This window comes from Vidua macroura, chromosome 1 (assembly GCF_024509145.1).
Source record: "Vidua macroura isolate BioBank_ID:100142 chromosome 1, ASM2450914v1, whole genome shotgun sequence".
In the NCBI taxonomy this organism is placed as follows: Eukaryota; Metazoa; Chordata; class Aves; order Passeriformes; family Viduidae; genus Vidua; species Vidua macroura.
This window is the reverse complement of record NC_071571.1, coordinates 32,509,112-32,536,222: the sequence shown is the minus strand read 5'-3', so window position 1 is coordinate 32,536,222 and position 27,111 is coordinate 32,509,112. Positions and strand designations below refer to the sequence as shown.

Genomic DNA, 27,111 nt, shown 5'->3' with positions numbered 1-27,111 from the left:
AATTTTGGAGAGTAAACTTTAACATTTTACAGCTAGGAGTTCAGTTCATGATAACTGAACATGACAGTTCAGTTATCCACACTGAAGAAACACCACAGCACCATGTGCTGGATTATAACTCAACACGAAGAACATGCTTCTCCCCATAGCGCAGCAGATCAATTCCACCCATTTCCCACCTCCCAAAACACATCATACACAAACCTGTTTATTAATAACCTAGAGAATTTTCTTCTAATCAAAGACTAAGTTTACTGATTATCCCACTTAAAATCTGAAGTAGAGAAAAGGTTCTATATACAATAAACTGGGTATTCCATATGCATGATTAGACTATCAGATTGGGAAAAGTTTACTTTTATGCCTTTGAAGAATGTTCAACAACTATGTTGCATTATTTACATATATTCAAACATCTATACAGCATTTTTGAGAACTAATTCTGATGGCTTTTTGAAATACAATAAGAATATTACAAGCAATAAAAAGCCTCTTACTATTTCACCAATATAAAATAATGGAATTGCCAAGAGAAGATTTCTTTTAAAAAGTAACACTGGGAAGTCAACCTTGTTATCAGGTCCACAAACCAATTCTAAGTGCCTTGGCAAGTCTTGATGGTAGAGATTCAACAAATGAGAGAGACTGGTTCTCTCATCTTGCACAATTCATCTTTCAGACCTGTCCCTCCTCCTATTGTTATCAGATCTATTTCTTGCCCACTGGAAACAGAAAGGAACAGACTGTTTTTGAAATTCTGAAAAGCACATGGCAGGAGAATAATAATGTAGCTAGAGTGGGCTTCTCTGGTCAACAGCCAATCAGTAAGGAGGAGTTAAAAAAACAAAGGTTAATGAGCAAAGTATCTGAAAGAAAGGCAAGAAAACATGCTCCAGGTAAAAGAAGATTTTTTTTCTGCTATTTATAGGGAAAAAAATGAAAGATCATGTGCTTAAGGCTAGATATATTAAAATATTGGACAGTTATACAAATCCTGGAGATCACAAACACTTTCTTCAGTTTTATTGAAAGTTTACTGCTTTTCTCTACATTTCTAAACTGAAGCAACAATTTATAATGCCTAGTCCACAGGTGGAAAACTAAAAGGCAGATCTGAGAAACTCCACTTCTTTACAGAAGGCTACTGGGAACTTACAGAATCACCTCAGTAATGGATGGTGACTGACACTGAGGAAATCCAGACTGAAATACTGCACAGACAAAAACTGGTTTTCTGCAGCATCAGTAACATTTAAGTGCTAGTTACAAATGTTTTCATGGTCATATGTTAGCTCAGTTTTCTGAAAACAAGAAGAGCCTTTTGTTTTCCCACTCTATACAGTTTTTATGCTCTGACAAAATCACTCCTACATTGAATCACTAGGATAAACATCACATACTTTCCAGTTAATCAAAGTATGATATTACAGTAGGAATGCTGTTAACTTACATGGCACTGTAGTTCCAAATCTAGTAGGATTCAGCACAATAAACCTGTTCTTCAAACTCCTTCGCCCCACTCCTTGTGCTCCAATCAACACCAGGGTTTTCCTCTGAAAAGGAGGCATTTTGGCTACTTCCTCATATATCTGGATTTCATGGCGATCAAATTCTACATTGAGAAATGTACAAAAAACTTTAATACACACTCAGGGCTGAAGAAAAAAAAATTAAGTAGTCCTGCTATTTTTCAAGAGACCCCATGTGAATATAAACAGAACTCAGAGGGCAGTAATAGGGCAGATATAAGACTTCTAGCTTTAAGATGGTTTGGTAATAAAATAATTACTCCTCCATGGACAGCATAAGGTCAGGTTCTCTCTTTTACTTCCAAGGAGAAAGTCTGTGTTTGATCAGAAGGGGAAAACTGTGACTAACAATTAGTGAACTTAGAATCAAGGGATGGTTGAGGTTGGAAGGTAACTCTGGAAGGCATCTGGTGCACCCCAATGCCCAGGACCACATTCAGACACTTGTTGAATATCTCCAAGGAGAACAACTCCACAACCTCTGTGGACAACCTGTGCCAGTGCTCAGTCACCCTCACAGTGGAAAAGGTGTTTTCTGATGTTCAGAGCCTGTTGGCTCTTGCCCTGTCACTGGGCTACTCTGCAAAAGGCCCACCCAGCTCCATCCTGTTTGCACCCTCCTTTCAGCTATTTGTACACATTGGTGAAACCTGCCCTGAGTCTCCTCTTCTCCAGATTGAACATTCCCAGCAGTCTCAACTTTTTCTCATGGGTGAGATGCTCCAGTCCCTTCAACACCTTTGTATGTCCACATCTCTCCTGCTCTGGGGAGGTGCCCAGTACTCTTAGGTGTGGCCTCACCAATACTGAACAGAAGCGAAAAATCATATGCCCTCAGCCCACTGACAACAAACATTTCACCTTTTTTTCCTTAACACCCAGTTTTTCTCTGATTTCCACCCACCAAATGATGTGCTCAGCACAGCCATGTCTGCACTTGTCACTATTGCTTTTAAACCATAAAAACTATCTGATCTATCAAACTTATAATCAAATATTTTACTGCAAATCTTTAGCTTTGGATACGCTACAATCTGCAAGTTTTGACGCCTAAGGAACTTTGATTTTCATGTAATATTAAGAGATACCTGCATTTCTTGTAGTGAGATACATCATCTTTTTCTTTTTTTTGCTGCTTATTGTTCCACAGAAAGGCCCTAAAAATAAAAAAACTAGATGAACTCACAATTTCTGTTAATTTCCAAAGCTTATTTACATGAATATATGAAATTTTTTATAAAGACTATTCTAGAATTGTATATATCTTAGGGCAAGAAATTATATCTATTTACAAACCCATCAAATGGTACAGGAAGAGCAGAGAGAAAAAAATTCTTTTTCTAGAAAACAAAGCATCTGAAAAATTCCTGTGTAGCTTATTAACTTTCAGTGCATACTATAAAAAAAAAAAAAATTGAAGTGCACGCTGCCTGTCCCACCTCATTCAGCTTTTCATCACCAGGTGGCAAAACTGATTCATGTATCTTTGAACACTAAACAGAGACTTCACCCTAATTTCACAATAATCTGTGTAATCTCACACAGAAGTTTTTCTATTATTTATGAAGGCAGGAAAAGCAAAACAAATGGCATCAGAGCAAAATCTACTCCTGAAATTCACTAAATCTCACCTGAGTTGTCCCAGTCCCTCCTAACAAAAGCCTTTCTCTTCTCTTCCAGGAACTGGCTAGGAATTAGACCTGCACTTCCTCCTTCTTTGACATGACTAGCCTGGGAAAAAAAAAATATTATATTTAACTTGCAAGAAGCATTTTTCTCATCAACATGGTGTTGACTGACTTCCTTACTACCAGTTTCTCAGTGGTGAGTGTTGATACATTTACTACTGAGATTTAAAAATTCAGAGTCAGATGTAAATATTAAAATTTATCTTTACAGGAATAGTGTCTTGCTACTGAATATTAAAATTCACAAAACTTAAGTACAATAGATGCAAGTTTCATTACTGGTTCCCATTACATTAGTAAGCTTCTCCAGCCATAAACTTTGGCATAAAATTACCAAGTGGAATTCTCTGGCTCCAGACACTAAAGTCTCAGGTGACAAAACTCACAATTTTCTAGTATACAGTATACTTATTTTGTATTCTTGAGCTGCTCCAAACAGGTTTCAGTGTATTTTATTAACTGTCATTTCCCAGTGAATGCCAGTAACACATCTCTAATCATGCCTTCAAGCTTTTTGCACTAAGCAACTACAGATTTAGAATCTTAGTAACTTAAGTATTCCCAGTAATGAATTGGCTAAAATTATCTATAAAATAATTTCATGGCAAGCTCAATTCTCAGCAAGCTTAACACACACAAACACAGTTATGAAGTGTTTAATTCTCTATAAATATTTTGCTTGCAATAAATCCTTCTTTTGGTAACAGGAGATGCTTGCTTTTCAACTTGTATGCTTTTATCTATGACTAACTGATTCTTTACAGTATGAAGTTTTCATTAACAGTCTAGCATTTCTAGAAAGCATGAGGAAAAACTAAACTTCTTTTTCCTGGGGCATGATCTGCATAGCAATACACTATACTGACTGAACACATTTCAATTTTGCCAGATTGAGTGTTGAAGATTTATTTCTCCTGGACTCTCACAAGTTACAACTGGAGAGTGTGAAAGGCAATAGCAAAGTCAGCATGGGAGCTAAACAACAAACTACTCCAGAGTTTTGGAGTGTCTTCTTCTGAAACTAATTAAGTTGGCAGCAATAAATTTTCAGCCTTTCCTCACACTTCTTATTGTCTTTCTGTTATTACTGTCACTGAGAAGCAACAAAATTCAGCAGCTGCTTAGGTATATTGGAATATTTCTGTTTCTTTTAAAGAAGTCATATATCTTGTTCTCAGGTAGTGTCTGGCTCTCTTCTGCTTGTTACCTTGCAGGGTGAGCAATGTGGGGGTCAAAAGGGAAGCTAATAATGTTATACTCTTTGCCAGTTTTGAGGATCTCAGTTGAGGAAAGGGTCTTAAATCTTCACTTGTCCCATTTTCAGAGGCACTGATAATATTTAATTCGGTGCATGGAGTCTTGGAAAAAATAAACATAGCATAAGCACTGGATTACATTTCTACTCAAGGATTGAATGTAGAAATACCACCTTAAACCAGGATGAACTGTTAATATTTGAAATAGTGCCAAACACTGTGACTATGAGCATGCATGATACACAGCTCACAGACACTGACCACCACTGTAGAAATAAAGCATATAGTCTCTCCAAACAGCTATTCTCACCCCCTTCAAATACACAAGATTAATTTCTCTCTCTGCACTCTGAGCACTCAGGAACAGGTCCACTTCTTCCACAGTTGCTGTCAGAGAAGGCTTACCACAATTATAGTCAGCCTAAGACATTTTTCTAGAAATTGTCCACCTTAAATTGATTTGGGAATGCCCAGGCTTATGATACAAGAACGAAGACAAATAAACACAACTAACAGTAAAATGAGTGTTACATATACAATTTAAAACATTCCTTTAGTATTTTAACTTCATATCTTTATATTAGCTTGAGATTGGATTGCAGTGTAAATATTCTTTTCATGTATCTACTGTTAAATGAAGTAGATAATAATTTAAAGAGTTTATTATTAAGGCAACTACTGATGCTTTTCAGTTTTTTATTTTACTTATTTTAATCTTTTTACCAACCTGCCACCAATTTGGATCTTCCCGGTTTACAATCTGAAGAATTTCTCCTTTAGAAAATTTCAAACCTGCTTCTTTGCATGGGATGAGGTTGTCATTATATGGATTATAATCAAAATGACACTTCACAAAAACCTGAAATGTGTAAAAAGTAACAAAGCTTAAGCATTATAAAATACATTCTGACTCATCTATCTGTCAATCTGAAGTAATGTCTTTACCTGCAGCATAAAAACCTTGACACAATCCAAGCTGCATTTGGTACGTAAAATAAAATCTCGGGGAAAAAAGTTATTCACCAACTGGGACAGAATAACCAATGGTGCAAACCTTGGCTGAAGTAGCTTCATGATAGAAATAAAAAAATCTGTTCCATTTAGACATGATATTACAAAATGCTCATTTTTGCATTTCAGTGTATACAAGTCAATTAGAATTCTGACTTTTAATTACTTAAAAATACAAAAAAAAAATCTTGGAATGTGAGCACTGTATTTAAGGCTTGTAGAATCTTAAGAATTATTTTTGCCATGAACTCAATGTTTTAAAAGTAACAGGAGATGCAGTTGATTAAGACTCAAATTTGATGCAGGGGAAGAAAGAGTAGGTTGCATGACTGAACTGAAAATATCTTTGACTTTCTTTGTACCAGGCTGGGGAGCAAAGGGAGCCCTGCACCTGCCTCAGTAGAGCACATTCCCTCCGCCTCTACTCAGTGGAAGCACAGCCTGTTATAGTCACAGGCATTAAGACACACTACCTGAAGGAGCATCTTACAGGGTGTTTCAAAGGCACTGATTTAGCTCAGGAAGTCACTTCTGCCATGGAGAAATTGACAGCCTACAGCAGCAACAAAAGGATAAGGAACAGCCACCATCCAAGTCCCCACTGAAGTCAGCGAGTTCCAGCTCGTCTGTTGAATTAAATATCTTTCTGAAATCTGTTAAACTGATTATTTTGACACTAACCATGTTATAAACAAATACACACACACACACACTTCACTGCATGAAGTGTCATTGTGGTCATCAGAGGTCACTTAAGGTCAAAGAAACGTGCTTTATATGTAGCATACAAATGCCTAACAATTTTAGACATTAATTCAAGTTTTTTAGGCAGGCATATTAGGTGAATAAACCCATTTCTAAAATGTAATTAAAGGTAAATACAGGTATCTACATTTTACTCTTCCTCCTAGCATTATTCTCTCAAAATAATCAAAATATATCTAATCCAGAATCTTAGAGAATCTTACACAATAAAGTACTAAGCAGAAGTTCTTTTGACAGAATCATCAGAAATGTGCTACTGACCTGTTGAGGAATGACAGTGTCTCTGTAGCTGGGGAGAATTTTCAAAGTGACACTTCCACTGATGTTTTTCAGCAGTTCTTGCAATTCTTTTGGATTGTTTCCAACCTCGTGGCCATTCACCTCTTTAATAATGTCACCTACATGCAGAAGACCTTGCCGATCTATCATTCCTCCATGAAGAATTCGGGCTATTACCAGGTCGTTGTTCTCCACTCTGAACGTGACTCCCTGGAAGAGATACATGACACCCAGTTTACCACTGTTTGAATTTCAGCTTCATTTTACCATTATTTCAAGCACAAATACACAGCTGTGGGATATTCCACCCACTCCAATGAAAATAGACAGTTACAGCTACTGCAGTGTTAGAGCTCCTGATACAGAAAAGCATCAGGAGACACAGAAGGGCTTTCACACAAGGTTTTCATATGACTGAAAAATTACTGTTGTTCTTGATTGCATGCAATCCTATCATCTCATATCAAGACGTTGTGTTAGTCAGTTATGCCAGCAGTCATTCAGCCCCAGTGACTGCCTAATCACTATCCCATTACTTCTCAGAGAGAATGGGATAGAGTACATGAAAGTGTCTTCCTATTTCAACCTCTCAATACTGAGCTTATCACCCATTAAATTACACAACAAAATGAAAATAATTAAAACATAATGCAAGAAATCAGGTATGTGCAAACGTTTTCACTAGTACTTTAAAGACACGCTCACCCTCAATTACTTACCAGCGGCTCTCCTGCTCTTTTGTGAATTCCAAGGATACGAATAGCATCTACTGGAACAACCTGGTTGTTCACTGAAGAATTATTGACTTCTGGGCTAGAAGGAGGGGAATCATAACATTTTGAAGCTACAATATCATGTGCTTCCAAGAGTGACTGCAAAAGAACAGAAAAAAATATTTTTTAAAGTCATGAAATAACTGTTTGTGAAAGGATTTGGTGCTGAATAACCACTGAATCTGTCCTTTTGGGACCAGGTCATAATATTCTTACTTCACATGAAATAAAGCAAAAACAGACACATAAGTGCTTACATGAACTTATCTGATAAGCCTATTGCCTTGGCAAATATGCTATCTTGTAAATAAAAATGCTGCTTCTTAAGGAAATATAAGAGAAATGTAACTAAACTGGGGAGGAATGTGTGATGCTTCAAGGGAAGAAGACATAAAAAGGAGTACCTAAAGTCTTCCACCTAATGAGACAGTATCTGAGCAAATGGTTACAGTAAATGAACAACCCACTGCAAAAAATGAAAATAACTCATCATTAGATACTTGTGTTTAATGCAATAAAATTTTCCTCCACAGTAATTTGGATAATGACAAGTATGCAAGGATTTCTAGCTATCTGCAGAATGAGTGCTTCCTGTTTGCATAAAGCCATGGCAGAATTCTAGTAACAAATGAATTCAAGCTTAGAGTTTACTTTCTGGAAGACAGGAGCTCAGATCCTAGAGTCAATGGTGTTTTCTCCAGTCCACACACATAAGTACAAGGTAGAAGGAGGAGATCCAAATGCATATAATCATGTTTGGAAGACAATGTAATTTAGGCACGATTTTTTCATAAAAGATATCTTAGGATAAAGAAAAATGTATAAGACAATACATATAGGTAAACCAAAATCAAACTTGTGCATTAAGACAGTGGAGACTTTCAGACTTTCTGTCTTTCTGTCACCTTCTAGTGTAAGGTGTCTCTGCCCGTGGTGGGGGATCTGAAACAAGACGATCTTTAAGGTCCCTTCCAACCCAAACCGTTCTGTGATTCTATGAGAGGAAAAGGGACACTCATACCCAGTAGTCCAAGGTAAAGCATCCTATAGCACAGGGAGTCACACTGACAGATACACAGAGAGAAGCAGCAAGCAGAAGAAATGCCTACTGGGCCTCCAACTACACAGCTTTGTTTCCAACAGTGACCTGTCTTAAGACAGGTTACTGACTGTGTCACAGAAGTAGCTAAAAAAAGAAGACACCATGGGACTATCACTGATACTGACATGCACATGCCAGAGGAAGACAGCAAACTACCAGAAGGCACAGCAGGCGAGCAGGTAAGAGCAATGATTTGCTATGCAGTCTGCTCCATCCTTTTGTAAGCCACCTCTAAGCTAAAGGCTGTGCAACCACATTAGGTTAATGTTAAGCTCAGCATGCAAGCCCTCAAAGTGTCACAAACCTGAACAGTCATTTTAATCTGCCCATTACACGATGAACCTGCTGATATTTCAACTTGAGCTTAGAAGGAAGTATTAATTCACCGATTTTGCCCCTTCCATTAAGACTGTAAAGACAGCTGCTTATTGTGGCTGCTCTGATACTGTGGACACAAACCAAATCAAATTAAATAGGAAAAACAATCATTTATTTAAATCAAGCAGCTGTCAGATGGTAGCAATTTCTAATTCTTCACTATCCAAGACACATCCAATCCAGAAACCAGGAGAATAGATCTCTCTGCCAATGTTTGCAAGCAACATATTTTTGGATCTTTCCACATTTCCAAAATGAAACTAATTTGCATCAGCTACACATTTTTACAGATTAGCACTCATAAAACCAGGTAGATACAGTGGTATGAAACTTCCAGTTTTCTTCTGGTCACATGCTAGAATAAATTGTCCCTGAAGTTTCTGACCATAACCCACTATACTTCTCATAAAGCCTCACACAGCTGCCTGGACAGGTCTCTGCCCTTTAATGGTAATGCAATTTATAGATTATAATCTGATCCACAGTCCAAAAAAAAAAAAGCCTACTAAAATAACAGTCTGTGTCACCCTTTTCAAATTAACATGCTCCATAAAATTCTTCAGTTCTTAAATCTGATCCCATTTCACATTCTGATCCTTTTTAACCATTCAGTTTTATGGATAAGCTTGAATTCATACAACTGCTACTTAACCATCTCTCAGTTAAAGGATCTTTTTCCTATTATTTACACAGTGCCTGAGTCACAGAAGGACTATCAGGGACTGCCCACAACTCTAAAGTGGTTTCTTTAAGGAAAGTATTTCATTGGTTTCCTGAAGGCACAGTTAACTTATTATTGTCCCACACCTAACTCTCAGTTCTGAAACTAAAGAATCTGTACCAGTTTTATGAGCCTGTTTCCAGCCAGCCAGGTCATGACCTACAATCCTGAAGAACACTTCAGCACAGGCACCTGGCAACGGGGCCTTGCGTCTTCACCACTGCCGGACTACTTGCCAACATTTGATGTCCCTAAGTTACTTTCTTATTTCGGGAAAGTGGCTGAGTGAACTGAGAAATACAGTTACATGAACTTCTCTTGTTTCTTTCTTGTGCTATCAGAAAAAGTGATATCCTGTGCTCTTGCAGCTCCAGAGCTCCACTGGAATCTGACCTTTCCATACTGGTGCTGGAACACTTATAAAAACACTGCCAAAGTCTGCAAAACAACATGGACTGATCAACAACCATAAAATGGTTCAAAGTTTCCTCCATACAAAATTTCCTCCTGCAAACAGGATCAGCTTACTATCCAAGACTGGATAGCTGTAGAAAGGTTCTCATGAAAAAATGCCAATATTGTCAGAAAAAGGCATTTAAAAGAACTGCTACAAATCACAAGAGGTAACACATGTCCTGTGGATACACAGTCCAGTAGCTGACAGTATGGTCTCTTTATGCAAGACACTGTCAAAAAACAATCCATAGACTTAGAAGATACTGATCTCTTTACAGTAGTTTTTTTGTAGCTACATATATTTGACAGGTAAAAATTATTTTAAAACATAACTGAAAATTCAGTAAACAGAGAAACGTTAAACATGTAAGGCTCTCTACAGTGCTGAAGACAAGTTCAAACTCAACATTTGTTTTTCATTAAAAAAATTCTCAACACAATCTAAACATGTTATGAAGCACTGCCCTAAATAATAGAATAACTGTTTCTCCAATTCTGATCCAAAAGAACAATTAAATTACTAACTGGGGGCTGTGGTGGGAGGGAATACACAAGAGTAGAATTACTCTATAGTCTTGAATTCAGGACTCCTTTCCTAACTTTAGGCCTAGAACTATCTAAAATATTTCCTTTCCTTTTTTATGCACTAAATGTGTGCTAGTCTTCCCTGATAATTTTGTTCAAATATTAGAACTTAATAAACAGACTAGAGACCCCTAATGTTCATGTGAAAAGAACACATTTTAAAGGCTCTTCTGGAAAAGTGAGGAAATCATTTATGACCTTAGAAAAATCAGGAAGGCTGGTAAGAACATAGGAATATGTAGGGAAAAGAACCCTATATATTAATACTTGTCTAGGAGGCAATTTAAGATCACTTTTTCTAAATGAAACATTTTAAAGGTATGATCAGCCCTTACAAACCTAACTAGTAAGACAATACTGGCTGCTTTTCAGATTAAGTATTTTATTGCCAGCAGAATCTATTTAGGATGAATGGTTTGGCTAATTCTTGAAAGTTGAAAGTAACAGAACAAGCTCTTCCAAGAGGAAGTAGAGGTGATTCTTCTGCATTTTTAATTACTCCAACAGTGTGAAAATTTTAACTGCTGTTTCTTTCCTCAAGGCAACCTCTCTTACCACTCCTGTCTTCTGCTCTCCAGCTACTGTCTGGTAAGATTTGCTACAGCCTTTTCCATGTGCTGCATGTGCCAGCTGGCTCTCCAACACATACTGACCTACTGGCCAGCCATCAATACTGTGAAACTCATTAGAACTTTCACACTTTGACCTCTGAAAAGTTCAGTTAAAACTAAAAAGAGTAAAAAGAGGAAGGGATGAAAAAAAAGGAAATGAAAGGAGAAAGAAGAAAAGAGAGGGAATAATAATACAGCCAGGCATGCACCTGTATTCCAGAGTTAGTCCTTCCCAAATGCTCTTCTACAAAAATGCGTAGAAAAAAATGAAGTTCTGTAATTTGGTATTTCTAGCACTAAATGATACATTCAAACAAACTACTTATATATCTTATGCCTTATATATCACATTTTATATTTGTATGCCAAGGCAGGTAATGCTGTGATAAAGTGGAACCATTCATTTGTAAAATACAGTCAGCCTCTAAACCAACTACACAGTAGTGTCCATGGAACTTTTTTAAAGAGTCAGCTTGGGTTGTTTGCACTTTTACTGAACTGGAAAAGGATGCAAATGACTTTTTCTATAAATGCAACTGACATTGTATTTTTCCTCTTTCCCTTCATGCCAAATTTGGAATATGCCTACTTGCACCAAATGAGGCAGAAATTATAGCACTTATTTATTGAGTATTTAGGTAATTTTCTGTTTCCTTTTTGCAGGAGACATATAGCCTTAAAAAAGGTACTATATCCACATTTTGGTCTGCAATTTGTCCTAGTTCTTCTAGAGTGTCCTTAACTACAATAAAAGTTAAATAAAAAATAGTACTTTGACCTCAGCTGATTTTGTTGCTTGCCTTCACATGGGTAATGGAAGTACAAAATCAAGGGCTGAAAATTCTCCCTAATTTTCGGCTTCAGAATTGAATCACAGAAGATATACTTTGAAGAAGTAAGTATATAGGTGCTTTTGCCCATGCGCAGCAGCCAAAACTGCTCATTGTTTCTGCAAATGAGAATGAATGCCTCACAACATTAGTGCCTCAGGCACATAGAAAATAAATTTTAAAAATACAAATTAAACTTCTTCAGACTTTTTTTTAAAATTAATTCCAATTCTGACAGAGTGATGAATAGGCCAGTTGTCCAGGGAAGCATTTAACTATCTTAACTATCTATTTTCTCTTCCTTTCACACATTTTTGTCCTTTTTGTACAATCCAGGTTTTGGAGCAAACAAAGTTGCACGGTATTTTTCTTACACACCCATGACTCACCCAACACTACAGGGAAAGAAGTAGCATATAAGCAATAATCATGACATGAATATTTAAACTAGGTTCCAAGGAAGAGTCAACAAACTGCAAAACAGTAAGTGTGATGCTGATACTAAACAAATCAGAAGTTTCCATAAAACCCAGAATGACTGGACAAAATTGATCATGGGAAAGCATCAACATGCTTAATAAAGGGAGTTATGCTTCTCAAATCTAGTCAGATTCCTTGCAAGAGTCACCAAGCATGGCAACAAGGCAGTTAGTTGTTAATATAGAACAACTTCCATAGCCCTTTGGTAGAAGTCTTTCAAAAAACAAAAAAAAAAAAAAACCCTATAACAGGATAAGCAGTAAGGCTTTCAAGTGGAAGAAAATATTGGTTAGAAGACAGAAAAATCGGTACCAGGAATATAGTATTTTTAGTTTTCAGAATTCATATCATCAGGTGATTTCCACAGGCATCTGGGCTCAGTTCTACACCTGCCAATATACTGACATGTCAGATAAATGACCTAGGAAATGGGGATGAGAAGTGAAATGACAGTTTGCTGATGTTTATGACTACTCAAGGACTGAAACAGCTGACTGTAACCTGCAGAGGCACCTCATGAGCAACAGACTGAGAACAAGGCAAATTAAATTCAACACAGACTGCAAGGAAAAACACAATCCTAGCTTAATATATTAACTGACAGACTCGGAAATGGTATCTCGAAGATGTAAATAATACAAAACCAAACTGAGCCTAACAAGCAATCCACCTCTAGTCTCCCTGAGCCTAGAGGTACCTTTTCTTTACTGACAGGGTGGTCAAACACTGGAACAGGCTCCTAAAGAGGTGGTTGATACCCCATGTCTGTCAGTGTTTAACAGGCATTTGGGCAACACCCTTAATAACAGGCTTTAATTTTCAGTCAACTCTGAACTGGTAAGGCAGCTCGAGTGGATGATCACTGTAGGTCCCTTCTAACTGAACTTTTCTGTTCTATTCATCAGCTGTTAAAGAGGTAAACCAAACACTAGGAACTTTTAGGCCATGAGTAGGAAATGCAATGGAAATTATGACACCACTTTAGAAATCCATGCTGTATACAGCTTTGCTTCCCTTCATTTTATTTATTTGACACAGAGAGACACAATGAGGTGTCTCAAACCACAAGTAACATGAAAAAGCTGATTAAGAAAAACTGTTCACTTTCTTCTTACACAAGTGAAATTGACAGGAGACAGCCTCAAAATCAAAAGAGCACAGTCTCCACTCAGATGGGGGATGCCGTGAATGACAGATTTTCACATGGGTTGAAAAAAGAACTGAATAAGCTCATGGAAGAGAACCACAGGTGGGTGACACTACCTCTCACTCAGAAGTCTGAGCAACAAATCACTAAATCTTCACAAAACATTTTGGAAGGTATCACTGACTTGTTCTAGCCTTACAGCCTTCACTAGACACCTACGGCTGGGACAGGGAAGGAAAACAGAAGAGATGTTTGCTAAATGGACCTTTAACATGCAATCAGGAAGCAATCTGAGCAATACTGTAAAGATAGCATATATGCAGTTTCACGTCTGCTCCTTATATATCAAGCAACAAAAAAGGTACAAGAAAGAGCATAAATACTGACATTCCAGTTCACCAGCTGTTCTGGAACTTTTAAGGAAACTTTTGGAACATGTTTAAGTTGCTTAAGTCTGAACTGATGAAGTATCTGACACCAACATCACGTTCTGCCTCTCTGCAGACCTGACCACCGAACAGGAATAAATGTTGGGTTTGCCTCAGTGTTGGCTATTCACCCAGTAATTCTTATTTGATTCTTAGTCACCCAAAAATTCTTATTTGATCTGTCTCCTACAGGTCATCTCCAGTTTCCACCCCAAAAATGCTTTTCCCAAGCTTGTCTCTGGCCTTTGCCATCTCTCTCCAGAGATCATTGCTACCGAGCAATGTAGCAAAGTGCAGCACTTCAATTGTTATGCCCTTTTCATCTTTTGATTCATCATCCTGTTTGACTTTCAGCTTTATTTCCTCTGTCTAACACAATGGATCATTGTCAGATCTGTCAGTGCACAGCTGGCCCTCAGTTCTAATCTTTGTGCATTTTAACTATCAATTCCTCCAAATTCATCCAGTCCTTTTCAAGAACCAAATTCTTCTACAGGACCAAAGACTGACTTGCAGGTTTATGCACCAGTAAGTCTCCAAATCATAGTTTTTCATCACTTAGCTATGATTCCTTTCTGGACAAGTAAGAGCACAAGGGAGGCCAACACAGGAGAGGCAGAGGAATTGTCAGTACTCAGAAAAGCTACCGCCCCAAAAGCTGAAGTTCTTGAAGTGATTCCTTTTCCAATAGGATACAATACAACCAAAAGAATTTCCAGTATTTATCCATGTTAAACAGTAATATATCTCACTGCTATGTTTGTATAACATGCAATGGAAAACCTGGGGGGAATGTGTGTTTAAACCCATCTATCCCAAAAATGCCTATGACTTCATAGCTGTCTGCCAAAAGAAATCCACTTATAGGATGGCAAAAAGTTGTTTATGTTCTTCTTCAGAATACCTTTAGCTTAATCGCAATCCACTGAAGTAGCAAAGTCCACTGAACCCTACCTAGAAAGGCCAGAATCTATGAAGGATTTTCAAACCTTGATCTTCAAGGCTCAGTACAGAAGCTAGTCACAGAAACGGCAAAATAGAAAAACATCTGCTTTTGACAAGCATATGTGAACACTTCACTTAAGCAGAGCAACAGTGAGAGGGATGCAGAGCCCCAGCTTCAGCTGCAGTGCAGATCGGATCAGAGAAGAATCATGTTCATTCACTCTGCAAACCAGATGTCTTACACACGAGTATGAGTGCCAACAGCTGAACTGAAATGCACAATGCTCACAATCAGGAACTGAGATCACCTGGAAATGTTACGGATGAAGCAAGCCTTCAGGGAATTTTTATGGAAACTCCAGACATACAGGAAGCAAAAGCTTGTTCAAGATTTATAACAGAAACTTCAGTAGAACTTAATAAAGTGAGTAAAGGTGTTTTTGAAATTATATCAAAGAATAAAATCATGCTTATTTTTAACATGGCTTCTGATTTATCTTTTATTTGGACTAAAATCCTACATATTACATTTTGTTATAATTCAGGTTTTGTTTCATTGTTATTCCTAGATCGGTATGTGGACAATGATACAGTAACTTGGTAACATACAGTAAAAAGGTGGCACCTGAAAATGAGGCTCCTTGAGTATTCCAACCAATTCTGCAACATTTTCATCCTTATTTACTAAGGGACTGATGTCTTCAAGAATTTCATTCACCAGCTCCAGGTTGTTGTCACTGACAGCCTCAAGTTTAGAGTCTTCCAGTCGCTCGTGAGCCTATGAGATTAAACACATGAGACTATAATGTAAGTAAATTTTGAGTGGTTCAAATCTATAAACTTTTCAAGTAATTTCTCAGTGCAATCTTCAGCAGAAAAGCCAGAAAAATTATATATAGGATAACCTGATTTAACTGCTGAAGGATTTTGCATGCTCAACTACAGGACCCAATAAACTCTATAAGCAGCACATACCAGAGAGGATTGTTAAATTCCTATCTCTTCTATGCTACACACACCAAGCACCGCTCTGTCAACACTACAGCACCTCAGGACCTTTCCTGCTTTGGAATCCTGGACAAGTACACCTTCTAGAAGAAGGGCAGAAAAGGAACTATGGGATCTTTTCAGAATCTGCAAGAAAAACATTTACCTCAGACTCCTTCCATTCAAACACCTTTTGAACAGCACATTCTACCCGCTAAAATCTGCCTAACTGAAGGAAATGCTAAAGAAAAGTTGGAGTCAAAGGCAGCTAGCAGTATCCCTGGCTGCATTAAAAGTGTTACTAGAAGACTGAGTGTTACTCAGCACTAGTGAGGCCACACCTGGAATACTCTGGACATTCTGGAAAGAGCTCACTGAAGGGCCACAAATATGATGAAGGGTCTGGAGCACCTCACATTTGAGGAAAGGCTGATCAAACTGGGACTGTTCTGCCTGGAAAAGTGAAAACTCAGGGAAATCTCATCAACGTGTATAAAAGGTACACTATGCAAAGAGGACAGGGACAGCCTGTTTCCAGTGGTGACTGGTGACAGGACAGCAGGCAGCGGGCATAAAATGAAACTCAGGAAGCTCTGTCTGAACATCAGAAACACTTTTTCCAGAGTGAGGGTGACTAAGCACTGGCACAGGTTGCCCAGAGAAGATGGGAGTTTCCCTTCTTGGAGATACTCGAAAGTTGTCTGGATGTGGACCTGGGCAACCATCTCCAGGTGGCCCTGCTTGAGTAGGGAGAGCTGGACCAAATGCCTTCCATTCGGCCTTGCAGCCTCAACCATCCTGTGATTCTTTGATAACATTTCATCTATTTCTAGAGCTATTCCTGCAGACATAATAATTTCCTGAACTCTGCAGATACTGAAATTCATTGAAAGGTAGGTGCTTTGAGGAGGAAGAGAAGCATCTTTGAATGCTTAATTTATTTATTACAGACAGTGCTCTATCAGAGAATTAGGGAATAAGTGGAGGCCAAAAATAACTCAAGATTCTCAATTATAAGTTATTTTCAACTGTAGCAACAAGAAATTTACAAAGGACCAATTACTTTGGCATATAAAAAACAAATACATAATAGGTATAATTCAGAGTCATCTATATATATTTCCCACAGATATAATTTGAAGCTATGCGAGCACTTCTGCTCTCTTATTACTGCTTTAAAACAGACAATAAAAAAAAATTTTGCTAAAAGCAGAGAACTTTGCTTTCTGAAATCATCTGTGTATTAAATTGTACTTCATATCTATAAAATGCTATTTCTGCAGGCCTGATGGCCAAACTCTGGAAAGGTTAACTTAACATGAAGGCATTTCAAACATTCTCCAACACCAACACACACAAACCAAATGACTGATTACAAAGTTATAGGAAGCTCAGCACCTACACACATTCTCCTTTATAAGGGAATGCTATTTTGTACAGAATACATACAGTAAACAATATCCTTCTTTTAAAGTTTACTTCTTTTACAGCAAGTAAAAACCAATCTAGTGATTTTTAAACACAACCCAACTGCAAAACCTTTGTAAGATTAGAGAATATGGGTTACCTTTTTTCTGAGTCACTGTTTTCAAAAATCCACCACTAACACTGAGTGATATAATCTAAATACAAATATCCTCACCCTTCACTCCAAAATCAAGGCCATGTATATACTGGGGAACATAAAGTTTTATCAGTGAACAATGTCTGATCCTGTAATACATTGAGGGGCAACAGGATATGGAATGGTATGAATAAGTTAAAAAAAAAATAGGAATACCTAACTTGGATATTGCTTTTTTTTTTTTTTTATTTCAACAGAACACTTCAGAAATATTGATACTGAATTTAGCCTTTCTGTGCATTCAGTATATATCATGCCTGTCAAATGTTCAACTAGTAAGTCTTTCACCTCCAACAATCTGACATCCTACATACTGGACTAAACACTTATAGATTGCTCCCAAGATGTTTCCTTGGCCTCGGTTGGGCATTCACCTGGTCTCATGTAGGCTGTGCTGCAATGCTAAAAGCAGTAGTGGTGACAGCAGAAAGAAGATAAAGTTTTGAGGTTTGAAAGAATAGTTAACAATCCAGGAGAAGAGAAATTTGATGCCATAGTTTAGTAGCAAAACTGAGGAGAATTCATGCTTGTTCCAAGTTCAACAGTTATTTTCCAAAAAGACTAGTTAGGATGAACACAAGCATCAGCAAAAGAAAGATAGGGAGTTGGGGTTGTTAAGTCTGGAAAAGAGAATACTCTGGGAAGACCTTATAGCAGTCTTTCAATATTTAAAGGGGGGCTTACAAGAAAGGCAGGAACAAACTTTTAGTAGGCCTTTAGCAACAGGACAGGGCATAATGATTTTAAACTAAAAGAGGGTAGATTGAGACTTGATATAAGGAAGAGAAGTTTTAGGATGGGTGTGGTAAAACACTGCAAAATAGGCTGCCCAAAAAGGTTGTAAACTCTCCATCCCTAGAAACAATCAAGGTCAGGCTGGACAGGGCCCTGAGCAACCTGATCTAGTTGAAGATATCCCTGCTCATTGCAAGGGGGTTAGACAAGGTGACATTTAAAGGCCACGGCCAACCGAAACTACTCTATGATTCTATAAACATCAGTGAAAGGAAAAAACATTTTGCAATGGTAACAGTTGGTTCCCCTTTCCTCTACCACCTAATGAAAAGTGGAAAGGTTCAGTGAAAGAACCCTATCCCCAAAAAATCTGTAATTTCTACCTTACTGCCTTTTTTCTATACAGGAAAAGTGTGAAATGAATGTAACCCAGTTTTAAAAGATCAGCCAAACTGCACTGCAAAATACTATGAACTAACTACTATACTTATTGTTTGCCTTCATTTATTTAAGGACCAAAAGGAGAAAATAAGTTTGTACAGCTTGTGGCACATGTGCCCAAGTTTCTTATTGTCCTTTTTGGCGTACTTTACATAACAATTAGTCTTAATAAGTGGCTGATAAAGGAAAATGAAAAAGTTTTTGCATTTCTGGCCTGCTTTGAAATTATCCTGCTTAAATAACATAAGCATCTCAGAGAACTGAGATGACTGAGAACTGAGAACCAGCTCCCCTAATAGAAAAGCAAGTTTATGTATTTTTAGGGACAAATATGTGAATTACATACGCTTCACCAAATGTGTTTTGATCTTATCCTTATTTAACACTGCTCGTTAAGACTGAGGATTTTTCCAAAATAATTACAAAGAAAATATGAGTGCAGTCACACCATGTGAACACAATTAAAACCTTTAAGCATTCTAGATAAAGCATGTGTACAGTTAAGAATCTGTTTCCACTACAAGCACTTTTTTTTTACATCTGCTAGTCATTAAATTCCACCTAATTGTTATTGGTCATTAAAGCACAAATTCTTTATAAGAAAAAAAGGCTTTACAGTGAACGTTTTCTTCATGATAAGTATTAAAGATGACTTATGCAGCAGATACTTAAAAGTTGTTTCCATTGCCAGTAAAAAAATGCTTTTACTCACTCTAGTAAATTTAGGACACAAATCTTTCTCTCTGCAGTCATCTCACCAGTAGATAAGACACTTCCATTACTTCTAAGTTTATTACTATGCCATGTCTTCAACTTAAAACCAATTTTTTTAACAGCTAAACAGAAGTAAATTCTTATATGAATTCTCATGAGAAACTTTCCTTTCCAGATTTTTATACTGAACAAAATCCCTGGACAACAATCCTTTAGCTTTACAGAGGATTTCATACCTGCCTAGAGGGCACTGCTTTCAGATGTCTATTCCTATTAAAGAGACAGCTCTATTTAAGTTAACTGGGTTTTCCTCATGAAAAGAGCTTATTTTTATGAAGTAAGATTAAGAACACATATAAGTGATGTACAGTATTTGACTGCATTTCCTACTGGTAAGACAAGCTAAAAATATTTATAAGGCTTTCCTGTTTCATCTTCCCCAACAACAAGCTACATTTTAATTAAAGAGTCCAAAGATTTTTTTTGCAAATATCACCTTACATATTTAAAATTGATAGTTGCCACCCATACATAAAAGATTTTCATAATCCAAGAACAAAAACTTAGGATAATCCATGTTTTAGAGACCTGACAATCAAAGATAAAATCATTCGTCTGAGATCCAGGAAAAGGCATGGAGCAAATATTTTCCTGGCATATCAGAAAGTAGTTTTGAGCTAAAGATGAAAAGAAAACATTTTTATGCCATCAGATAATGAAGGTGACTGCTCTCACTTTTCATCTCTGGCAAAACCACTAAAAGTCCGAAGGCATATGGGTTATGCATACAACAGTGGTTACAAGACTACATTAAAATCAAATGCTTCTAATTTCAAATATTATGACTTTTTCTTCATAAATAATGTAACATTGTATCTGTAGTCTCTGAATTTTTCATCTTCCTCTAGATTGTTCTATACAACTATTAACCAGCATGCACAGAAATTACACCAACTCTTCACCTTCAAGCTGGCCTTCAAGTCTTTTAATAAGATAAACCAACAACATGTTGTGGATACCTCAATCCACATTCAATGTTCACATAATAATGTAAGAGTTAAAACATTTCCAGATTCTACTCAAAGCAGCAAATTTAAATACCTTAGCAAGTGATCTTACGATAGGGTTTTCCATAATTCCTTTAAGAAAAATCAGGTCTATTTCTTCAGCGCCTGTCGATGTCGGCAGATCAGTAAGGTTGTCTAAGACCTGCTGCATGGCTGCTGACAAAACAAAAACAAAAAGTAAATACTGACCAAAACAGGCTTCCATAAGGAGCAAAAGCTCTGGGAAACACCATAACATTCATTTTAAAGATGTTAAGCAGTCAAATACATCTACTGAGAGCAAGGGGACAGAACAGAAAAAGAACTTTTTTTTGTGTGTCTTTGAAAAATGAAATAAAGGTTGCATCCAACTGAATCCAGGCCCAGCACATTCCTTCCAAGATTTGCTACTAAGGATTGAAAGAACAAACAAGTATAAACTATGTATAAGGTATGCATAATCTTCCAAATACAATAAAAGCAACTAATTCAGTACTCTTTTTATTTCATATATTTCCGAGGAAGTTTTCAGCCCTCATACATACAGCAACCCACAAGTTTTACAATGCTTGTAGAGGCAGATTCGCTATTGTAAAAATGAACATATAGTTCCAAACCAATTTTTTTAAACCAAAAATTTGCTTTCAAGGCAGCTCTTACTGTGGGAACACTTGTGTCCACCCCAGCAGTCCTTTACAGCCAGTCCTGGCCCACTGCACTCTGGCACTAAGTGCACACGGTGCAGATGCTAACACCAGCATGGTCCTGTAACACATTGCAATGGGAAGTACACCCTACAATGAGAAATGCATCGTGCCTGCTCGGTACCCTCAGACTTGCTGAGAGAACCACTTTTGGCTGAGTGTCAACAATGCTGCCCAAAGAAATGTCAGAAAATGCCACCATCCCAGCTGTCTGGTCCCCTGAAGTCATCGAGGTGAGTTAAGAGAAATTGTTCTTGCTCTTAACTTTACTCTTTTAAACTCCTGCCAAGCTATATATGCATGTTCAAATAGACACACAGAGGTGTACTAACAAAATCTCCTGTTGAGATCCTCAACAAGCTCAGAAGCCTTGGAATAACCACTGTGTTCTGCAAAGCTCTGCATGTTGCAGAGTAGTATATATCAAGAGAATTAGAAAAGCCTATATGCCCCTTCTCCCACACAGGAATTTACCCTTACATTTCCTCACTGCTTTATAATGAAAGCTATTATGAAACTGCACAGTAACAGAACAAACTGCATTTCTCAACACCTACTTTCTGATTCCAATTCTTCCTAGAAAATTCCATCTGAAGAAAAAAATTTCTGACCATTCTTTCTGTTAAGTGGAACTGACTTTTCAACAAGCAAATCAACTCATGTGCGACATTTTAACTACAGTAGTGCATGTCAAAAGACCTGTATTATGTTAAATGTTTTAACAACATTATTTGTTTCAAGAAAAGTGAATTTTCTGTGAAACCATGAGTAGGACGGAAAATAACACTTTATGTTTTCAGATTTTGAAGCAGCATTATTTCTACTTTGTAACAGACAAAATCCTGTCAGCAACCACACATTACATAGTCAAAAAATTATCTTGCAAACAGTCCACAACTTCCCCAGACTAGCTATGTCCTACATCCTGACTAGTTCAGCTGCAGACGCAACTGCCTTCCTCACATTTTCTCAATTCCCAGTTTCTGACTCGTGACTTTTAATGCAGTCACGCAAGCTGTACTGTCTGCAGAAGTGGGCAGATGTTTCTGGCCAATTTAAGTCATAGATGCTGCATAATAATGCAAGTGTTAGAATAATAAGCTTTCTTTACATTTTTAACAGTTATGTAAATTCTTTTTAAGAGATTTCAGGTTAGCACTTTTGCTCCTACAAATAATCAGAGAAAATGCAAAGCTTCCTTGAAGTCAAAGTATGCATCTCAACTACTAGCTGCAATTCCAGCACTTGATGGTGACAAAAACATCTATAATAAACACTTTCTTCATATTATCTCCATGACATTATCTTGTTTCTTACTTAAGCCTTTCAGAATTCTGCCTTAGATCAAATTAAAAAATATAGTCCGTACATAAAAACTTTACCATCAAAAAGAAAATGTTAACAGCAATGTTAAGCTTCAGAGGAATGTCTTCATGGAAGTAATCAGGGTATTTTCAAATTAATATTTTATTTAATAAAGGTTTCACAAACATCTACCATCAGAACTACTTAAGTTATTTCAGCATTCCTAGAAAACAGCAACCAGCTTTATCAACATGCAGAGTTCAAAAAATTCACAAAGGCAGACTTGCATTCCAGGTCATCAAAACCAAAACCAGCTGTTCTCAGAAACAGCTTCCTACAGTTGTGTGTTGGTTGCCTTCTCTCATGGCACAGCCATTATGGCAAGAGCTTTCTTAGCTATAAATAGTGTTGTCTCAATATTAGAAAGCAAACCAAAAAGGCAGGATAAGGCACCTTTACTCGTGCTGTATTGTTTATGTTTGAACACAATATGAGGCTCAATATTGTCTCAGTGTAGATAGTTCCCCATCTTAAAGGGAAGATCTTTGTAAGTAGTTGAATAAAAAATAATACCTTTAAGCACCCCTTTATTTTAATCAGTTACAATGTTAAGCAAAGAAATTTTAGCATGAGAGAAAGGTTAAGCTTCAACAGTCTTTGCACTTGTTACCTAGGACATGGTAGGCAGAGGAACATTTATATGCTTTACCATGTTTCACTGCTTTACACTCACCTGGCAAAAAATTCACAACATGATCAAATGTTATTTGCCAAAAAAAATCATCAAGAGCATATTCCAACAGGAATTATATCTGCTGGTTTATTTAAAAAGACCAGACCACAAATATATGGATTCTTTTTTTTGATAGACTAGACAAAACATTTTAATCTCAGTGTTTTATGTGTATTATACAAGTCATGGGCCACTTTCAAATATAGTTCCTGTTTAATGTGAAAAGCTGGTATTTGTTCACCTGTGAAAATAACTTTGAAAGTCTAAGCAATATACTGACTACATATGCCTTAGATATTCATACATGTACTTTCAAAAAATTTGATTTATCTAAAGACTAAGGGCAGAGGTAGGAGGAGGGGAAGACACTTTGGGAAATGTATTATGGAACCTCTTCTTCTGTATCTATTCAAGAGGCTTTCATTTACTCATTTCTAGGGAAGAAATATTCTATTTGACAACAAACAACAGGAGATACTTTGTTTCCAGGCTTAATTATAATGATCTTTCAGAATAATGTAGATTCACATGGAATTTCAAGTAGCACTCATTTAAACAATTTCACTTTTTTCTTTCCAGGGATAAAGCCACCTTATCACTTTTAAAAAAGCATCTTATCTTATTCCTGAGCAGCAGGAATGAAAGCTGAAGATGAAAGTACTTATGTAGGAAAGTTTTGCTTAAAAGATCAGCTCCTACCAAGCAAGAAACAGATGGAACTGAGGAGTTTTGAGACTACCAAATCTAAATATCCCATCAAGAATTGCCTTTTGAGCCGCACATCTCTTTTGTGGTGAATCTGCCCTTGAAATGTTGATAGAAGTTACTCACTGAGGGGAAGAAAGCCCTGTAGAACTTATATTCAAGTCAGGCATACTGAAGAACTAAGGACTACATGAACAAACTGCATAAAGGAGGTTGTCAGAAGTGCTTCTTATTATTGGGTACTTATTGGGTACTTTGGTATACAATAAAGAGGAAATGTGTGCTTTTCCTTCCGCGGAAAACTAACTGGGTCTCTCTTCCCTCTCTTGTCCCATCTTTTACAGGAAAATAATAAGAATATACTGACTTCGAGGGCTCTACCTTTCACCTCCCTCTCTCTGAAGACAAGCCTGTTTGTATATTCAATGACCCATCTGGGGAGAATTTTAAACTCTCATCACAACACATAAGGATTTGTTTTTGAGAGGACACCATGAGACAGGCATAGCTGACTCCAATGGTTAACAAAACCAGCTAGGAACATACACATATTACAAAAAACTCACTGACAACAGCCTCCAGACACACCAGGAGGAACCGGGTAGCAGAAGCACTCTGAGTTGAGGCGAGGTGCTGAAATACAGGGATTCTTAGGAAAGGGTGACAACAGAACTGAGTCTGAGCTGGGACTCCTAAGAGAAAATGAGATTACAACTCCAGCCCCCGGCTTTCGTGACAGGGAATACACACAGAATTAATTTCCACAGTCAATTTTCAAAGATCTTCATAACCGCAGCAAGTTTAAAGCCTCAAGCAAGACTCAGCAGAAACACACTGGTCTGCTGTGTACATGCACTGAACAATTTATTCTTACTGTACATATGACCCCACATTCAGGGAAACTAGTTTGTCATTTGAACCCCATTTCAAAAAGGGAAAAGGGGCAAAGAGATTTTAATTGATCTCTATGGCAAACAGCATGCATCCTGAGGCATGGGAATACAGAAAACCCACTTCCTAATGCAAAATTTACTAACCAGAATTAAATCCTCCTAATTCCCACAGAGTTCTTCAGACAACCAAAGGATGTTTCAAAGGTTTAATCTACACATCATACCTTACAATAGTAAGTTCAGATCAAACAGACGTAAAAGATACCCTGATAACACCTTTCTTCTTGTAATTGTAAGAAAAAGGCAGGTTTTCACCAAGACCTCAGCTGTGATTCTTCTACCAAATTTGATTTTTATTCTTTCTTTCAGTGCCTAATTCTTGTCTACATTAATTCTATGTAGAGGAAAGAGGAAGCATATATTTAAATAAATTTTCCAGATTTGCAGACAGAAGAAAAATGTGTCACTCACTGGGGAAAATTAAAGCTTTTCAGAGTGAATACCTTGCACAATTTTTTTTTAGCTCAGCTTCATTTTATTAGTCTCCAAGCTTACAAAATAACAGGAATGAAAAGAAAATTATGTATAATATATTTAAATAAACATGCATATTTATTTCCACATGGCCTACTCATCTGGATAGAAAGTTATAATAAATACCTCAAGGACTACTGGAGAGGCAGGTACTCCACACAAAATCTAGAAAGTTAGATTAAAATCTTGTCACATACATAAACTTCAGAAATAGTTTCTTGTGTGATTTAAGACCTTTTCAAGAGGGATATATTGAAATTTCACAAGACACACAATAAGCTCAGACATTAATCTTCAAAAGAAGATTAATTCTTAACTTTGCTAGCCCTTAACCAATGACAACTCTGTAACTTTTCCCCATTTGTGTTTAAGGTTTTTAAATAATGATCATTATGCTTAAATAAAATGCAAAGGAAAAAAAAAGTTATTTTGTCTTACTACTGGTAGAGTTTCAGAAGACATATTTTCAGATTAAAGTCTCTGGGGAAGCACTATGCAGTGAGCACATACAACATTATGTTTGCTATGTTTTCACAGCCAGCAGCTGCATGCACTGAGCAGGATCACTCTCAGCAAGAGCTCCAGAGCAGCGAGTGCTACAGGAGTGGTGGAGCTCTGCAGTTCCATCCTGCGCTCCCCTACAAATCAGTCACCTACACCACACACGCTGCTGACTGCAGCAGGGTGCAATGACACTCGGGCCTTCAAACGCCCTCCCACACACCTTGCACCTCCTATTTGACAGACACTGCCAAGCAGGCTGCCCTGGACAGCCACCTTAACTCAGACATTCCTGGGCAGCATTCCATTGTAACATCACTCAGGCACCTCTTCTAAACAGGATCCCTTCCTCAGGCAGCAAACACAGCAGATCTCATCTAAAAAGACAGTAAGATTGATTAATGAAGAAAGCTGTTGTCTGAAGCATGAACACTTTACTGACTACAGAATCACATATGGCAATGAATTTTTAAAGGAAGAAGGAAAAGTCTAATTGATAAGAATGAATGTTCCTCTGGATATTCAAATTCTGCCCACTGAATTTCTGTACATTGAAAAGAAATAACATAAGTGTTTAGAAAAGTTTATTAATTTTTTTTACTTCATTTTCTCCAAGTCTACTGGCAAGCCAAGATGGAGCTATTTTAACATACCTATAAATAGAAGCTCAAGCAGTCCCTACTCTTATCAAACCTGGCTCAACTATATCTTTCATGCCCATTTTTCATGACTGTGAAGGTCACAAAAGCTATAGGGAAGAGCCAACAACCCTTTCCCAGCTTGAACACTGCAGACATACTTCTTTCAGGCTGCGAAGATTGTCTAAAAAAAGACGAAGCACAAATTTTCTGATGAACAGATGGACCTCACAGCTGCATCTTTTGGAAAAAATAAAAGCACTATTTAAAAGTAATTTCAGCAAAGATAAAAAGGGAACAAAACATCAAAACACCAAAACCAGCAGAATTAAAAGCTTAAGTCTTATTTAAATACATATATCATGACCAACAACAAGATATTGAGGACAGATACACTAAAATCTAGTTTTAAGGAAATTATGTCAGACTTCTCTTTCTTAAAGGATTTCCAAGAAAAATATTTTATAAAGTACAAAGGCAATTAACTTCATGCTCACTAAGCTTGATGCTTTGAAGATAAACCTATATAAGTGTTAGGAATTACTAAGTTTTCTGACCTTTTTTAAT

General features: G+C 37.2%; 1 protein-coding gene across 4 annotated transcripts in view; it reads right to left on the bottom strand.

Annotated features, from left to right (window-relative positions):
- The window catches only part of PALS2 (protein associated with LIN7 2, MAGUK p55 family member), a 60,174-nt gene that overhangs the window by 10,962 nt on the left and 22,101 nt on the right, over positions 1-27,111 (bottom strand). For 2 of the 4 annotated variants that reach the window (XM_053976309.1, XM_053976281.1), the window contains exons 2-9: positions 20,587-20,708; positions 15,610-15,762; positions 7,248-7,400; positions 6,511-6,738; positions 5,201-5,332; positions 3,161-3,260; positions 2,618-2,686; positions 1,451-1,612 (exon numbers count right to left, since the gene is read on the bottom strand). In XM_053976309.1, coding sequence (XP_053832284.1) covers positions 1,451-1,612; positions 2,618-2,686; positions 3,161-3,260; positions 5,201-5,332; positions 6,511-6,738; positions 7,248-7,400; positions 15,610-15,762; positions 20,587-20,703 — 1,114 coding nt within the window. In that variant the 5' untranslated portion in view covers positions 20,704-20,708. The remainder of the gene's footprint in view (positions 1-1,450; positions 1,613-2,617; positions 2,687-3,160; positions 3,261-5,200; positions 5,333-6,510; positions 6,739-7,247; positions 7,401-15,609; positions 15,763-20,586; positions 20,709-27,111) is intronic. The other 2 variants (XM_053976299.1, XM_053976290.1) reach the window with 1 other exon arrangement.